Below are 19,209 nucleotides of genomic sequence, written 5' to 3' on the forward strand. Positions count from 1 at the left end.
ACACATAACATGCTTGTGATTCCATATAGGTTAATGCACACACCCACACCCACACAGATATCGAAAACTATATGAAAAATTCATTTTCATCCCATGATATCGAAAAATATAAAGGTGTCGATATATGGAGATCGAAAACTATAATAAAAATCCATTTTTATTAGAAAACATAAGGTAATTAATTATTTCCGTTATACAATTTTAAAAGTATGTATTATGTGCAATTATTTAATTGTAAATTTATTTAATTGTAAATTAAACCATATGTTGTAGCAGATGTTGAACCATATGTTGAAGTAGCTTTTCTCCTGTAATAAAGCGAATCGGAGTAGATCGGCGCATATATTTGAAGAGTGAATGTTTAAATATGCTTTGCTTTCATTCCAAAACAGTGACCCTTTGAAATTATAACTTTAGTAAAGCATCACTATGTATGGATTTTTTTTTAAATTTAACGATTTAGCAGCACAAATTTTTGAAGCTCAGATAAAATATATACAGACGAATTGGAATCATTACGATTCGTACCTTGTCGATAAAATTCTTGGCACACTTGGATGCTCCATCTTTTACTGATCTCCCATGGCCGGCAAGGGTTGCACAAATCAGCACACTTGAGCGCCATCTGAAACAATAAAAGTAAATCTATCTATCTATCTATCTCTATATATATATATTTTTTTTTCCCCCTTGATATTACAGATAATTACGAAATAAGAACCATCAGTTTTTTTGCACAAAAATTTTCATTACACACAAAAAAAAGCTCCTATACTTAGTAATTTTTTTCCCCAAGATATTTTTTCTGAAGACATTTTTTCTCCCAAGAAGAAAGAGAAATTCGTTAGATTTCGATCTTCATACGTGTTTTAAGCATACAATGGGGGAAACAAAATCAGCATAACTCGAACTGTATTCAAGTAATAAAAGGAATGTTTATTGAAAATTTAAAAGTTTTGAGAGACCTCTTTGAAGTTCATTTTCCCCTTACGTGTTAGCCTCCATGGCTAAGTAACCAGGTTCCAAAGAAACCCAATTAATCCTAGGAGAGTTGGCTAGTACATATCTACATTCTGTGCTACGTCTATCAACTGCGTATATTCTCAGGTTAGTTTGTTAGTGTTTTGGAATTAAGAAAAAAAAAAAATCCATTTCCAGAAGGACAAACCCTGACATGTCGGACTGACCATCAATTTAAAAACTCTTATAAAAGACTCTTGTAGATGGAATTAGAAATTTGAGTTTTAAAGTGACCGCTTTAAACTCACAAATTTTGCGTTTTCTTTTTATTTTTTTTCAGATTTTTTTGTCTTCCATAGTAGCATATAAAAGGTAACCTCCATGTAAAATATTTCAGCTTCTTCCCCTCTCTACGTAATCGGGGGAAGCATTCTGATTTATGCACACGTTATCAGTTCATCGGTGAAGAGTGTTGAAAAAAAGTACTGTTTAATAATACTTGCTGTAAGTATTATCTCTCAAGAGTCGAATACTAGCTGATAATGCACAAGATGAGCAAATATCGCAATACCTCGTCAGATGCATTGGAAATGTGGGGAGAGAGGGAGGAAGGAGTAGGAGGAAGAGACATCATCTCCACCTCTGAGTGTGCAGAAAATTCATTAAAAATCCTATGCAAACGATTGTTATGAAAAGTGCATCGTGCAGTGTAAACCAAGCCACTTACGAATATTTTCATGCTTTTAACAGGGTATACGATGAAGAGTTATGTTCAGTGTATAGAGGAACTTGGGATAAATACCATTTTACCCAAAGTTTCTCTTTATTTCCAACATTATTTTATTTTTTAATGTTTTTTAATGTAACATTTTGGATAATAATGCAACAACAGGATGTCTGCATCACTTTATCATATTTTCGTGTTGCTATATCTGTACAAAAAAAAAAAAAAAAAAGAAAGATTCCGATAGGCTAGATTCTACATAAAGAAACTTATTAGATCACTGAACAGCATGAAACGTGGAAATAATTCAAACAATTGGAAATAATCAAATTGGGCAGCAGCGTTGTCTGTTTTAGTCATCTTAATGCGAAGAAGATAGCGGCATCGTCAAGGGTATTAATGTGTCGTGACCTGGACGTTATAAGCTCCACGTTAAACGAGATAACGGGATGGCAAGCGACTGAAAAATCGCTTGCAATCGTCTTATCTCGGGAGCCTGTCCGATGTTCAAGTGTTCTAGCTTCAAACACGAGAGGATTTGAAATTGGAAAGAGCGAGTGGTCCGCGCGTTTAGTTATCCATCATATACACCGCGCGCGCGTGCTGTTCGAGAGGAATGCGGAATGCTAGTAATTGTGACTCTCTCCATGCCTGTAATAAATCACTATTGTAAAAGATTTCTGATAGAGTCATATTTTATTATTTTGGTTGAATAAGTTTTAGTTGGGCGACCGCCTTTATTTTAGGGTTATTCTTAAATCCAATTTTGGGATCATTCGTAAATGATTTCGTTTTGGTGGACATTTGACAACTCTCTTTATCACACCACGTGATGTGAAATAAATTTTTCGTTAAAAAAAAAAAAATGAGGGAAAACTTTTATGCAAATGAAACCGTTCAACAGATGATGGAAGAAAAGAGACAAACTTGATGGACAGATGGTTTACATTATAACTGGTGGAGTGAACATAACGCATGGATGAAAAACGATGACAACCGTACGTTGGACCGATGACCGCAGTGAAGCCTGAATGATGAAACAGTGGAGAATGAGAAGGTAATGAGAAGCCTTCAACAGAGAAAAAAAATGGAGACTAGCAGAGGAGGAGTCTAACCAACCAAAAATGGTTAGAAAAGGGTATCGAAATACAGATTGTTATAGATATACCCCAGCCTTTCCCTTTCAAAACAAGCCTCTCCATTTAAAGGTTTCAGACAAAAATGTATCAGGAAATTTATTTAGTTTACTCAATATTGATAGTTTGGAGAATTTACAATGGCATTTATTTACATTCCCTTCTTCCAAAAATAAAATAAATAAATAACAATATAAAAATAAATAAATTCTAAGCTCACTTTATTATACCGTCTTTATCTAATCCACTTTTGCACTGATATGTAAGTCTATAATTGTGAATACTTGACGTTATTCGAATAAAATTCAAACTCAAAAATTTCGAATCGAATTTGAACTCTTGTTTCGCTCTTTTGTTTTAGTGATTCATTTTTATTAACCGCTTTATGTTGAAAGGGTTTACTAAGACTCGAGTGCAACGTTTGAAAATTAACGTCCAAATAAATTCGATCAATTTCAACGAATACACCGATTACACCACAGCAGAGTTTCTCAAAGCGAAGATCCAGTGAATCATCGCAAAATTGTTGGGTAAAAGTAATCCAATTTATGTGTGTAAAATAAAATTTATAATCAGGGATAATGTTTATGATTATGGGAATTCACAATAAAAAGTGTTAAACGGGTCTTGCTTATGCTAGACCTTACACAACGCTCCGACTTAAGCGGACGGGCAGTATTAGCTGGATCGAAGCAATCGACCTGCGCTTGTTTATTGACATTAGGAGTGAAACGCTGCAGAGTGGAACGTAAGTGGAAGGGAACCATTCTATACACCCACCTGAAGGATGAAGTGTCTGTACTCCTTGTCTTCCAGATCGAGCACTTCCGTGTCTAAATACCTCTGAAAAGAAACATTAAACAGTGAGCTTTCCAAAGCATTAAAATCACGACAGATGTCTTCTAACAGATTTTGTTAATTTATACTTTCGAATTGTGCGATCTCATAAAATATAAAAATCTGATCTGGGGATAAATGAAGGATTATACAAAAGAAAACAAATATTTAAATGTTGTTTTTATTTTATTTATTTAGAAATTTCCGGCATCGTACAAACAAACACTTACTCGAAATCTGGTTAGGAATTCTTGCTGGCGTGTGATGTCAGTAGCGAGGATGAGAGAACGAATATGCCACTCCATTTCATTCCTACAATTAAAATTACCGATTAAAACATAACACTTCGTCGTCTTAAGAAAACAACACACCAAATATCATTGCATAGTATTAGCACCTCCCCCCAAACATATTTCAATACTCACATTTGAAATGAAAAGCTATACGAATTCCTCTTACCATACATCTTTGGGCAAGTGATCAAACATCCTGGCTTCTTTCAGACACGAGATCGCCGATCGCCAATGATGATTTTCCAGCACAGAAAAATTCTGTACAAATAAATAACATTTTGCTCACACATACAATAAACATTTAAGTACAACAAAAACAAAAAAAAATCTTTCAGTTATCTGAAGACATCATCCAGATTCATTTAAATGAAAAATGTTCATATTATTGTGACATAATGGTTATTCTTATGAACATTTGAATCTAATATATGAAGAAATAAATGCTAGGATAATATTCGTTATGACGCTATGAGAGTTAAAGATGAGAGTTGCATGGAATGCAGATTGTGAAGTCAGATCGAGAATTGGTGGTCTGCAGACACTACCAAACAGGAGAATGGGGATGGGGAGGCTGATACGATTGACACATACAAACTTCTGAAAGGTTCGTACAGGATAGTAATAGATAGAATTTTGAATTTTATGATGGGTGAGGAGAGGACGAGATGGTATTTATGAAAGTTAAGAATGAATGTAGTCAAGAAAGGGGTGAGAAATAAATTTTTCTCTTATAGAGAGGTGCGTGATTGAAATGGATTGCCTTTAGAGGTGGTGAGGCAAAAAACGCGAATCCATTCTAGGAAATGTATGACATCTGTTGGGGGGGGGGGTTCACAACAGTATGCGTCATTAATCACCAAATTGGCAACTCAAGCTCACGCTTCCTTAAAAATTCACCAACTGCACATAACCTATCCTGAGACTGATCTCTGTGGTTCCGTTGAGCACTTTTATACTAGTTTTCCACAGAACCAAACGGACCAACTTTACTCGTTCCGAGACGTGTCTATATATCTCTCTGAAAAGGAATAGTAGATAAAAATAAAAATAAATGAAAATAAAATGAAATACAGCTTCAGTAGGAGTAGGAACGAAATCCAATAAAATCCTAAACAAATGAATCCGATCTCCAAAACCTTTACAACGAATACGAAACAAACCAACAAAATAACCTTTAAAACTCCGCTAAAAGAATTGCACTTATTTGTTTGGAGCGAAAGATGAAAACAGAGCTTCGAAATTCGCTAGCCTTTATTAAATAATACGTACCGACAACATTCTCTACATAAGCAGGATAAACACGTTACCTTATTTAAATAATTCATATGTAGCTACTATATTATGCTGTTGCAATGCTTTTCTCTAGTGAATCCATTTCCTCTCTTCTCTCTCTCTTTGTTTTATTCGGCAATACGAATGCAATTACTCAAAGTCTCTTTAGAGTCCGTAAGGTATTTGGAAGCAATTCCCGAAGGTGAAGTGTTCTTCTACAACTTCCTCTTAATCTATTTGACATTATTCTGAGAAAATCTCGCGTCTTATTTTCATTTTTCGAAGCCTTGATGCTTTTCTTTAGAAGGTGCATCAATGTTCCTGTCATTCTTGGAAAAGTAGCAGTTATTAATCTTTAAGAAGAAATTGGATAATTCCATTATGCTCATCACCGCCATGTCAGAATGTCGTCTTTAAACATTTATTCTCACGTCAAGCATTATCCGCCTTTTAAGACGAGTTTGAAAATTCTTGAAAATTTACTTATGAAACGAATGCAGAAAAATAGAAATTGAATGCGTTTTTTTAAAAGAAAAGTGGTAAGTTCTAATACAAAAATAGCAGCGAGCAAAATAGAAGACAAAGATCTAAAGTGCATTCACACACAGTTAATGGTTATCTATTCTCAATCCAGGAAGAGAAAGGTAAGGCCATAAGGTATGCGATAACCATCAGTTATCTGTTGTAGAAAAAAAAAAACAAGTGGGTACTTTGAAGAGACGAGTTGGGGTCATACGGAAACCCACCTCTAGAAATATACACCTACTTTCTTCAAGGCACTTGTCTCCAATAAGGAGTGTAGCCTCAGAGGGCAATGAAACACCATCTGCCACCTAAAGACATTTATAAACATAAATACCACAGCGGGACTCGAGTCTACCTGCTCACTTGATACACCCAAGGGATTTGAAAGGTTCTTTTCCAAACCAAGGTGGAATTATCAGCCGCGATAATTCTTAATATTTGATTTTTTTTTTTTTTTTCTGAGACACATTAATGGTTTTCAAAGAAACACGTAACATACTTAGATGAATAGATATTTATTTCGCCACGGCAGACTGGTGTTTGGGCTAGGAAACATCAGACAAAATATGACGAATCATTTTTAATTTGTATAATATTTGGTTGCAGCTATACGAGAAAATGCGCGTGCGCTGAGTTCAGATTCCGGTTATTTTTGAGTGCCCTCTCGTAAAAATTCAGAAGTCAATATGCAAATACACGACATTCAATATGCAATAAAACTTTGCTTCTAATTAAAAGTTTCATACGAGGTGAATGATGAGACAGTAACAGATTTTTTTTTTTATGTGATTCCCACTGACGAAAGGTTGTAAACATACGAGGGTGGTCTGAAAAGTTCTCGGTCTAACAATGAAAAAACGAATTTGTAATTTCAAAATTATTTTTATTTTTCAACATAATTTCCCTTCAGACTAATACATTTATTCCAGCGAAGCTCCAGCGCCATTATCCCGTCCCTGTAGTGGTTCTCAGTAAGATCTGCAAAATACCCCTCTATAGCTGCAATCTTGATTCGAAGAAAAACGCTGACCAGCGAGGAAGAGTTTTAGTTTTGGGAACAGATAGAAGTCAGAGGGAGCCAAATCTGTGGTTCCAACAATTCATAGTGCAGATCCCTTAATTTTCCCATTGCCAAAACACTTTTCTGGGAAGGTGCATTGTCCTGATGCACCTTCCCAGAAAATGATCCATTAAAATATCAGAATAATATTCCCCGGTTATTGTTTCACCCTTTTCAAGATAATTAATAAATAAAATGTCTTTAGCATCCCAAAACACCGATGCCATGACCTTTCCTGCTGATGGAACCGACTTTGTCTTCTTTGGCGCTGAACAACCGGCTTCTGTCCACTGTTTAGACTGCTGTTTGGATTCTGGTGGGTAATGGTGAATCTAAGTCTCATCCATGGTAATAAATCGACGCATAAAATCAGTTTTACTCTTGTTAAAACGCTCCAAGCACTGTTCAGAGATTTTCATGCGAGTGCGTTTTTGATCTGTTGTGAGCAAGCGCGCACCCATCTTGCACAAAGCTTTTTCATTTGTTATTCTTCATGCAAAATATATCCTACACGTTCTTTTGAAATGCCTATAGTCTCCGCAATTTCAAGCACTTTGACTCGCCGGTCATCCAATACCGTATCGTGCACTCGATCGATGATTTCTGGTGTTGTTACACTTGTTGGACGTCCTTCACGTGGATCATCTTCAAGGATGGTACGGCCACCTTTAAACTCGGCAGCCCATTTCTTAATTGTCGAAAACGAAGAAGAAGAGTGCCCATAAACTTTTATAAACTTCGAATCAATTTCTTTTGGCGTTAAACCTTCTTTTACAAAGAATTTTATAACCGCACGATACGCAATTTTATCCATTTCAAGGGATACAGACAACACTTTGGCTTCCGACAGCTGTATAAAACAAACTACTTGATAGAATGGCTTGCAATTTCACATGGATGCTTATGGCAGATGTACCAACTTAGAAAAAGAATATCGCCGATAGTGTTGCCATCTATGGTCGAGTCGAGTCAACTCATTCGATTTGAGTCTAAATAAACACAATTACCGAACTTGCTTTTTCTGTGTTATTCAGCAGCATACTATACCATAGAAGGGAAGAGAGTATAATCATACGCAAGCCATATGGAAATAGAATTCCATATAAAGTGTTCAACTTTCAGATCTATTTGAAATGTAACTCATGATAACAGAAATTATGATAACGATAACTGAATTTAAGGATATTGGTCTAACCTCTGTGTAGTTGAAAACGTTAAAAATGTGTCAAAAAAGATGCCCGTAAAATCGTCAATCGAACGTGATAAAACTAGAGTAAAAAGAATAAAAATCGTGTTAAAAAAAAGAAAGAAAAAATCCACTGGCAAGATGGAAATCAATCCAAGAAACGACTATCAAAGAAATCAATGTTAATATTAATGAAACGTAATTTGCTAAACACGAGAAGACGCATTTGGTAATTGGTAAACGAAATTTAAAAACAAAAAAGGCAGATGTATCTATTTCAGAAAGATGTACTCGATTACAGTGTGAATCATAGTCATAACAAAAACGAAATGAAAGTCAATTTGCAGTTGATGACAATTATTGTAACAGTGTGGACGCTTAAAACAAAACAAAAAAAAATAATAAAAAGGCATTGACAATGTCACCGGCTGCTTGGCCGACCTTAATGTCAAACAAGATACAACCTCAAATGCAATATACGAAAGGGAAGGGCTCTGGAAAGTTCTGATCAACACCTAGAACAAACATGATATTAAAGCAACTGATTCAACCACAAGAAAGAACATAAATTACCTTCATAACTCTGCTACTAGTATGTACAACGTCAAAAGTCACCAAAATTCACTTCAATCCCTCTAATAATTATGAATCATAACTTCAGGCATATATACAGATATTTATTTGCCTCCACTTAGTGCACGAAGACAAAAGCAGCAAAAACGAACCATAACTTATTTAAATATTTCAATATGCGATTGGCAACCACCGCATTTTCAAACTACGAAACCACATCAATAAATTTTAGCCAAATGGGAGCTAATTAAGATTTCTGATCGCAGTATAAAATATTTCAATAGCTCTACTTTATAACGAACGGAAGATATTAAAATTACAAACCACATTCGCAGAGAAATAGTTAACCATTATACAAAACTCACGCAAATATCTCCTCTTTGAATGTTGAAATGGTAAACAATATTCAATCATTGTCAAAACTTACTCAAAGCTTTGCGGTGTGTGTATTCAACTGTCGGAAAATTTGCAATGGATGGGTGAATTGCTACAAATGATGAAAAGCATGGCCTAATTAGCGTCTGCTCTACACAAATAACGTTTTCGATGGGCTGCCTTCAAGTTCTGCTATTCTATTCTGGAGGTAATGGACGGTTGTTGAAAGCAGAGGATTAGTTTGGTCAGAAGTCATTAAGATTTATTACAGTTCTGTTGCAAAAATTGGATAAATCGTAACAAAGAGTAGAGAAATGAATACGATTTACAGGCAAGGAGGAGAAGGCAAAATAAAAGTTATTCATTTGAAAGGAACATCGCAAAATCTAAAAAAAGAACATTTTTTTCTCTTTGACCGCATAATACATTGGATTTAAATGAAGTTCATTTGATGACTTGCTTATTTTTCGAAACCAAATGATAGTGCTTACTGCACTGTCATGACATGTCGACTGACATATTCAAATTTCCACTTGTACCGTAAATCAAGTAGTAAAGAAATAATTGTACGCGTTGCAAACTATATATATATATATATAATATTCATCAAAGCTTGATTTGCTTCCTCAGTCTTAAGAAAAGGCTGGTTATATTCCACTAATTCGAGCCCTACCCAAGGGCCTATGAGTTGTGGAAATACTTTCTGAAAATGAAAGCTGTGCCGAACAAAGCGGCCTTTTGCAGCTGCCCAATTTTTAATCCATCTAACTCGAGTGCTTCTAGATGTTTTTTCAATGTTTTAGGGATGGCGCCTAAAGCACCTATTATTATGGGAGCAACATTCGTTTATTTTTGCCAGATTCGTTCAACTTCGATTTGCAAATCGCGATATTTTGTAATTTTTTCATTTTCTTTGTTGTCAATCCGACTATCTCCTGGTACTGATATTTCGATAAACGTAACACCCTTGTTTTCCCTTTTTTCCAACCACTGTAACATCGGGTGTATTACATTCCAAGCTTTTGTCAGTCTGGATTTTGAAATCCCAGAGTATTTTAGCTTTTCCATTCTCAACCACTTTCTGGTGAACTTTATGCTTCCAATATATATATATATTTAAAGAAGTGCATATAATGATAGCATTATTTATAGTGATATAATTCATTATCACAACTGGTAAACTTGGGGGCTATTTTTGGCATATGTACTATAATTCATTATTTTGTATTACTTAAGTTTGCTATTTAAGTTATGCTGAAAGTGATCCAACAAAGGTTGGAACCATATGTGAATAGAGAAATGCCACAAAAACAGGCAAGCTTTAGGAGAGGTGGAGGAACTAGAGACCAAATAGCAAACATGAGATGGATTATAGAAAGAACAAGAGAATTGCAGAAGGAAGTATTCGTCTGTTTTGTTGAATATAAGAAAACTTTTGATTGCGTGGATCCCAACAGACCGTGGATTGTAAGGAGATCAATGGGAATACCTGAGCATCTAATTCTCTTGATAAGAGAGCTGTGAAAAAGCTTCAGTAAAACAGTCTTTGGAGAAACAGTGTTTGGAGTGGGGAAAAAGGGATGCGGCAGGGTGGTTGTATACTGTCGCCCTACCTTTTTAATATTTACATTCAACCTATTATGAGAATGGTTGATTTAGACAAAGATTCAGCTGGAATTAAGATTGGTAGCAGAAAAATGAATAATTTAAGGTATGTAGATGACATAACCCTCCTAGCGGCTTAATTTAAACATCAGCAAAACAAAAGTGATGGCTTCTGTCAATTTAGATGAATTTATAATAGAGGGAAATAAAATAGAGATCGCTGAGAGTTATGATTGACTGCGGTCCAGAGTAAGAAATGGTGGTAAAGTGAAGATGAAATTTGGAGGAAAAAGTTATTTAAACCCTACAAACATAATGAAAGATAGAGGTGTGAGGCCACGAAAGTTAGAATTGTCAAAGCAATGGTATTTCCAGTAGTGATGTATCGAAATGAAAGCTGGAATATTAAGAAGAAAGACAGAAAGCGAATTGATTCATTTGAATTATGGGTGTGGAGAAGACTACTAAGAATCGCATGGATTGTAAGAATAACCAGTTGGAAGGTTTTAGAGAGCAGTATAAACACAGAATGCTTCTTGGAGGGAATGATCACTAAACAGAAGTTGATGTACTTTGGATATATTATGTGAGGAGATGAATCATTGGAAAAATATAGTTATATTAGGGAAGATTTAGGGCATGAGAAGGAGAGGAAGACCTCAAGAGAGTTGGATGGACAATATAAAGGAACTTACTAACGTAAACAATGGGATGAAGAGCCTTTGTTCACAAGATTCACCAAGAGTTCGAAACGACTGGATGGTACATAATAACACACGTTTGGTATTAAAACAGTCCCAAAATGGTCAAACAGGAAGAAATTTTATTTATTGTTATTATTATTTAAATAAATTCAGTTAAACATCTACTCTTTTTGCTATCAAATATATTTGAAACTATACAGTTTCGAAAGTGACAGAAAAGCTTATGAGAATACAATGGTATCGGAATTGGCAAGGTTTGCACTACTCAAAAGATGACAGATTTTGTCCAGAAGCGGGTATATATTCGTCTGCAATTTATAATACCAAGGCAACTCTGACACAGAAAGTTGCAAATGTCCAATACGTTGAAACTTTAGAGTTTCAACATATTCGGCTACAAAATGAATGGATACCTTAATATATATATATATATATATATATATATTTAAATAGAATTAGCTGTCCAATTGAAGCCATTAGACTCCGTCATTATTATTATTATTATTTCCAATCATTTCGCTAATAATAAAATAGTCCGAGTATAAGGAAAGAAAATTATTACTCTGATTTCACATTGCATTTTTTGCGATAAAAGGAACTATAACAAAAATGTTCATTAAGCGCTCTTGTATTTGTGCTGCACTGAAACATATCCACATGCCCTAAGTACGCATTGCCATAGCAAGCTCATTTAATTCTTTACATATCAATACAGTTTCAGTTTAAAATTATTCCACGTTAAATTTTTGATTGTCGAAATTTCGGTTTCTAAGATGTATCATACAGTACAATAATTGTTCCGTAGACGATGACTACTGTATTATGTATCCAATTGCAAAGGAGTTTTTGATTCATTTAGTCACTGCATCGAACAATTAAGAATTTTAGATAAATATATCAGTAGTCCAATGCGCAAAATAGTCCACAATAACCATTTTGTCAATTTTTCTTGTTCTCGAACATACAACATTAATAATTTTCATTTTGTTGCATTGCGTTGGAATTCTAAGCATATTTGCAGCTTCTTTAAATTTCCTAAACCGTTTTTTTTTTCAATATAAGACACGTTCGTTTTATACCAGAGTGCATTATGGCTGGTGGAAGTTGTGGGGGATGCTAGGCCTGATTCGTATGAATTCGTTCATACGAATTTCCCCTGATCTTCCCGTCTGGCCTATGTAGCAGATGCTACAGGAACAATGAATTTTATATACACCTGGTTTTTTTAAGGGGCGATGTGGAGGTTTTTTGGGGATGTAGAAATCTTGATATTTTTTTCTAGCGTAAGAAAAGCAACTTTTATGTTTGCTTAGTAATTTGGCCAATTTGTCTGTACCATTCTTGATGTATGGTAGCGTGATTGCATTCTTGAAATCTTGCTTTTGTGAGATGCTTGTAGGGGATGTGTTGAGGATTTTCTTGATTATTTTAGGTTCAAAACCATTTTTCTGAGGATCTGTGTTAAATAATGTAATGCTTCATTTCTCTTTTTTTCTGTGCTGGAAATATTGTACGCTCTATCCCTCAAGGTTTTTATTAAACTTATTTTTTTGCCTGGGATGATCATAAATATAAAAGGCATTACCAATCACTGTCAATCGAGATATGTTCCCACGATCCCATGCAATTTTATTTGGTTTATTTTAGAAAAATTTTAGAAAGATTCTTTTATTTTCAAGAAACTTTCTAGAAGTTAAAAATCTAACAAAGTCAACTGCTATTAGGTACACACAATGCAACAATCTATGATAAACTTCAAGTGTGCTTAATCTTTTCCTAACCTTTCGTATTATATAAACTTCCTGAAATTTTTTTTTTTTTTACTCTATTCTTTTATTTACTAGATAAAACTGCAGAACTTTCCCTCGTTTGCCGTTTTTGCTATGTCGAAATTCATTTTGGTGTTTTCGAGATTCCCGAAGTCACCATTTCCCAGCAAATAAAAAGTTTTATGGTCGACTCCCAGAGCTAGGAATACATTCTCTTGGTTTTACACCAGTACAGCACTAGCAGAAGACATGCCGACTATGAATGCGTTCTACTTTACACACTCCGTCTGAAGTTTATTAAAATGAAGCTATAAATTAGCAGACGCAGCAGCCCAACTGGAACGAACAGCGACCTCAGATTCCAACTCAGCTATGACAAAACTTTTTATTGTTCGCAGGTGAAGCTTAGCAATTCAAGTATTAAGATTTCGTTTATTTATTTTTTATTTATTTCATTTCAGAAACAAACAGAAAAAAATGCCTATTTCATTTTGGTTTCAATTAATCATTAGATCAAAAAAAACAATGAATTACGTTTGCCAATTTGAATGAGACGCTGTTTTTCTCCAATGCTCAGTTGAAAACTACTATCCGCGCGAGTAACTGATACGCGAATTTAAATCTATAATCATTGTGGCACTGATTACAAATCTAAATCTGTAATCATTGTGACACTGATTATAAATTTAAATCTGTAATCTTTGTGACACTGATTACAAACTTAAATTCAATAACTGCATTTCATGTTCCTTTCACTCCTGACATTCGGTGGGTAAACTACATAATGCGTATTATTGAGTAGAAATAGTTACATTTATGCCAAGCCGAATTACAATAAAAATCAGATTTCTACGATGTCATCAAATTTTATTCGATATATTTTTTTTTTATCAAACTTTGCCATCAGAGAAATTCTTCCAGTAACTGGGAAATGGTATTACCAGTTTTATCATTCAATATGAAATAGCCTCAGTTTGTTCGAATATCGTCATGAATCTTTTTTTTTGGGGGGGGGGGGGAAAGGATAGGGCAAGCACTTCACTTGTTATATTTCACAGCCACTCTATAGAGAAATATTACTTCTTTGAGACGCAATACTGACAAATAAATCTTCTAAATTACGACAAAGAAAAAAAAAATCTCGCATCGAAATAACAGAACAGAGAAAAGCCACTGGAAAATTCACTTCTTTTCTTTTTCTTTCACCGTACATTCTTAACTTGCAGTGGTACATTGCTGCAATATTGAGGCACACTTGAACTACATAACGAAACTCCTTCCTTGTTCACTAGTAACTCAAATCTTGGGTTTCTTTATTTTCTTTGTATTTTTGTCCAATTACTTTAACGCTCAAAACACTATACAGTTCGGTTCATGTACGAACTGCCAGCTCAAAGGTACAACTGGAGATTGAAATTTCACCACTTTTTTTTTTTTTTTTTTTTTTTTTTTGTCACCATAGAAAACAGCTAACAGCTTGCATAGGACACCACTGCAAGCAATTTGAACAACATACTGCAAGTTCGTGGATATTTCTTAATGCAAAATGGAGAAAGAAAAACATATTTTCTTGAAACATTCCACGTACATTTGCGACAACGTCAAGACATGCACCATTGATCGCATTTTTACGCACTGATTCAAGAGGGAAGTGTGCATTAGTCTTAATAAACCAACACTAATCTCAACCTATCGGCTGCAATCTTCGTTTTCGAAAATAAAAAAATAAACAAGACCATTTTTCCTTATTTTCCAGACGAAAGGAGATATATTTATAATCACACAGTGGTTAATTTGCTCACAAATCTAAAAAATTCTAAGGAAAGGTAATTCTTGACACAACTCCGTATTTGAGCTTTTTGCGCTAAGCATGAACACAGAATTATTAGTTCATGGAGACGAAGCTAAAGTTATAATTTAATATATAAAAAACATTTATTAAGTATTTTATATAGACATAATTCGATTCCACTCAGTAATTTATAACGTCAAAAACAACATATTGTAGAGCACTACAGTAATTAAGTTTTAACGACTATGGCGAATACAGTTTTCTATTTTATGATTTCAAGGCTGGATTAGGAATCTTTTATAGTCAAGAGAGACGTAACAACAAAACATAACAAAAAAAAATAATAAAAAAATCCCATGCGCATCTCCTTGTGTGGTAAGATGGACCAAGAGATAAAATTCATGGTCAAAAGAGATCTGAGTTACATTCCCTCCCTAAATGAGGGACATTTCTTCAGGTTAACATCTCCTAAAGAGTCGGCAAAATATTGAGAAGTGAATTGGGATTAACTTCTCGATATTTTTCCTCCCACAACACAAGCAAACCGGCCAGAAAAATGCACGCAATTTCAAACATAATACGCTAGCTTCAAAGTCAAAAGCTATTTCGAACCATTCCATTCAACCACATCATTTGGATTTTTCATCTCCATAAACTGCGCAACTAGCAAACTAGCTCGAGAACATAAAGTGAAGTTAAACAAGAAAATCTGGATGCATAAATGCACACGTCAGAGGTAGCCTGAGTGCTAATGTGATCGAACGTTTCTTTTTTAAAAGGGGAAAAAAAAAGCGAACTATCTCTTCTTCACAATTAAAACAATAATATCAGCCAAGCAACTGCTTTTAAGTTTCAGCAAACTCTTTACTCTATAGCTGCCACATTTTTTGTATTTTTGCTATATCGCATTTCTGTGATGCGAACGTGTTTACGTGTTTGCGATAGACGAAGCCTCACGTGTTTTGGGGGATTTATTAAGTGCTCTAGTTCTTTCATTAATTAAATTTCAAGTTCGATTTAACAAGGTGTGTGTTCCATTGAACATTGATGTCAAATAATAGCGATGGATACTGAACAATATTCAACCTTAAACCCGAGTTGCAGCAGGACTGAACCTGGGCCTTAATGATACTCGCAATAAGAGCAGTTAGCCGATTTCTTTGCAGTACTGGACTTAAGAGTCAGTTCGATGACTCTTGACCTGAGGTTATTCCACAATAATGTTGGACTTCGAACTCTCTGAAATTTAAAACACAGTGAACATGGAACACGGTAGATTTTTTCGTTGGTTGAGTGTATTTATTAACTGCAACTAGCACAAGTGTCATCAATTCACCAGGGCGTAATGAAAGGCCAATTCAATACAAAAACTGAAATGCTGAAATATTAGTGAAGCGCCAGCACAAGAGGAATCGGGACGAGGGAGAATTGAAATGGGTATCTGCATTTAAAACTTTTATAAAAGCGTTTGTTAATGTACAGATACCAATTATAGGTGTCGCTGCTTTCATTCCACTTTCAATTCAAACGCATGTGGTAATATATACAGCCTAATATAGGTGTCGCTACTTCCATCGTGCCTTTCAAGTCGGTTTCTCCTTTCCTTGTTTACGACTTTCTTTATGACCCCTTTTATAACTCCCCGGTGCGACAGTTTGCTACACAGTGCAGCAACTCTTCTTGACGGCTGGGTTCGTAAACAAATGTAATTTTATTTATGAACCCGCCAAATCCTTTTCTTCTTAGCAAAAGTCCTAGCGCGGTTTAGGCTTGCGGAATAATAACGAAAATGCGAGCTGTTGAATTTTAACTCGAAGAAAGGCTGCGGGTTCGAATATTCAATAAACATATAATGGATAGCTTTCTGTTGTGATGTAGCGGGCTATTAAGAGGCGGCATGCAGTGTCAAGGATCATTTCGGTTCAAATCCACTTCGCAGTTTCTAGCTTTCAGTAACGATAAAAGATTTGGCTCAAATAAAAAGCATCTGGGAAAAGGTTGTTTTTTACATCCAAATCTTGAAGACCTCGAATCGCATGGTAATTGAAATTCAATTGAATTCATCGAATTCAATTACACTGGTGGCTGGTTTGAGAAAGGAGTAAAACAAACTGCCATCGTAGAAAGTTCTCACTGGGAGAGAATGAAAGGAATAATACGCAATGGAAAATAGTCGCACACATCCCACCTCCTATTTTACCTTGCGCGATAGGCTCAATGGCTTGTCACGGCCAAGTAACTCGACTTCTTGGTGACCTAATTAATGATCCTATAGGACAGTTAATAAAATCTACACAATGTATTATGACTGTCCATTGTATGGCGAGTGTATTCCCGCAAGCTCTCTGGTCAATTTTCGCACGAAACTTTTATAGTTTCTGTATTCGGCTTTGAAATGATGTTCGATTGAATCTCCACTTAATTTATAAACAGTTTATCATTTTTACAGCCATTTCGAAAAACAGTCCGGTTGACTTTTAATCATGGAGCTGTAATTCGGCAAAACAGCATCGTGTTGAGAAGAAAATGTTTTATGTAAGTCGATCAACCGAACCTATTACAACACAGCAGTGAAGAGAATGATTTCAGTGGAGAATCCATGAAATCAGTTGGCCACACAATCGAATGAAAAAAAAAAATTATGCCATTCTCTCTTTCCCAGACTGTACAGTAACCGAAATTATCTGAGACATTAATGTTTCATTCTTAGGTTGCGAGAAATCTAATTTTTGTCGAAAAGTTCAGAATCGGCACGTTTCCATGACGATTTTTCCAGTGTCAATCCATTTGATCGACGGCTGATAGTGGAAATGCAAGGAATGAGTCAGAAAAAGAACTCACCAAAAAGTGTGTGTGTGTTCTTATGGGACATTGTGAAGGAAATTTGCTGACGTTCTTCATAAGCACGTCGCTGCATAGTAGAAGAGAGAGAGAGAGAGAGAGAGATGGAAAAGCTTGAAGTACGCATCACGGAGACGTTTCTGCAACAGTTACCGTAACTGAAACGCGTTCGCGAAAATGCGACAGGCGTAATAGATCGATTTGCCATTGCCCAAATCACTTGTGGTGTTCACAGTGAAGTTTTAAACCTGTATTTTTTTTTTTCACTTTTCATTAAAATGGCCTTAATTTTATAACGATACATTGCGATTTCCGTAGTGGTTTCGCCATTCTACTTAAAAAAATCTGCTCAAATCCTTGTATGTAAGGGAGGAGCATTTTAAGTCTTTTTAGGAAAGTTAATAGAAACAACAGATTCTTCTTTTTTTTGGTTTGTCTTGCGGCGATTTTGCTCCCCCGATCTTACTATTGTGTGGAGTAAAAAGGCTAAATAGCTATCAATTGAAAGTAGAAACATCACCAGAACATTAAAAAAATGCAGTCAATCAACTATGCCGATGAGAAAAGTCGTGATTAACTGACTGCTTATCAATTTCCCACAAAAGTTGGAGGTAAAGAGTACTAAAATGTGTTCAAAAATAAACAAAAAAGACAATATGGTTGAATGAAAAGCAAGATGATTGAATTCGAATGACAGATAAAAATAAAATGAAAGATATAAAATGAGACAAAAGGAGGAACAAAAAAAAACAACAACGAAAGAAGTGCTCCACGATGGGGTAGAATAGGAATAATCGTCTCCTTATTTTTAGTAAGAGAAAAATAAGCAACAGGTTGTAACTTGTAGGCAAATTTCGTAAATATCAGAAATACTGACAGGTCTTTGTATATGTGATTGAATCAAACCTCCACAGCACAAAAGGACTTGTATATAGTGTAAGTTCATCGCAGTATTTGAGCTCTTCCAAGATACCTCCCGAAGAAAATGGCAATGTACCTTTTAGTTTCATGTTCCAGAGCTCCTAAGTAGCACAACTGGAAGAATGGTAGCGCCCTTCTGGTGAAAAAAAACATCGCTTCGAATTTCGTCATTCATATAAGAACAGAATTGCCCAAGAATGCTCAAGAAAGATTCAAAAAAGTCCGCAGACACAACAGATGGTACTGTGATGTTATAATAAAAAGAAAGTCCATTAATTAGATCTACAAGGTGGTATCAAAACGTTTTGAGAGTAGCTCTGTTTACGAGAAATTAGTTTATTTATCTACGTTTACACACTATCACCTTCAAAATAGTCCCCTTGCATAGCAAAACAGTGCTTCCAGCGTTCCTGCCACTTCTGTAATGTGTCCTGGAAGTCTTCTTTTCGAAGCATGTCAAGCGCATTCTGCGAATCGCGCTGGATCTCCGCAGTGGTGTCAAAACGGCGACCTTTGAGCCGGATCTTCATCTTTGGGAAAGGAAGAAGTCCATAGGAGCAAAATCTGGCGAGTAGGGTGGATGTAGAAGTTGGATCATGTTGTTTCCAGCGAGAAACTCATGTGTGAGAAGAGCTC

The 19,209-nt window shown here is 35.3% G+C and overlaps 1 protein-coding gene across 3 annotated transcripts in view; it reads right to left on the reverse strand.

Annotated features, from left to right (window-relative positions):
* LOC150108161 (uncharacterized) overlaps positions 1-19,209 on the reverse strand; it is a 180,596-nt gene that overhangs the window by 13,589 nt on the left and 147,798 nt on the right. For all 3 annotated transcript variants that reach the window (XM_090390613.1, XM_090390614.1, XM_090390615.1), the window contains exons 8-11: positions 4,117-4,208; positions 3,888-3,969; positions 3,601-3,663; positions 529-625 (exon numbers count right to left, since the gene is read on the reverse strand). In XM_090390613.1, the coding sequence (XP_090246739.1) occupies positions 529-625; positions 3,601-3,663; positions 3,888-3,969; positions 4,117-4,208 (334 nt within the window). The remainder of the gene's footprint in view (positions 1-528; positions 626-3,600; positions 3,664-3,887; positions 3,970-4,116; positions 4,209-19,209) is intronic.

Source organism: Typopeltis vanoorti, chromosome 3 (assembly GCF_054136105.1).
Source record: "Typopeltis vanoorti isolate ZY-2024b chromosome 3, IOZ_Tvanoo_1.0, whole genome shotgun sequence".
Classification (NCBI taxonomy): Eukaryota; Metazoa; Arthropoda; class Arachnida; order Uropygi; family Thelyphonidae; genus Typopeltis; species Typopeltis vanoorti.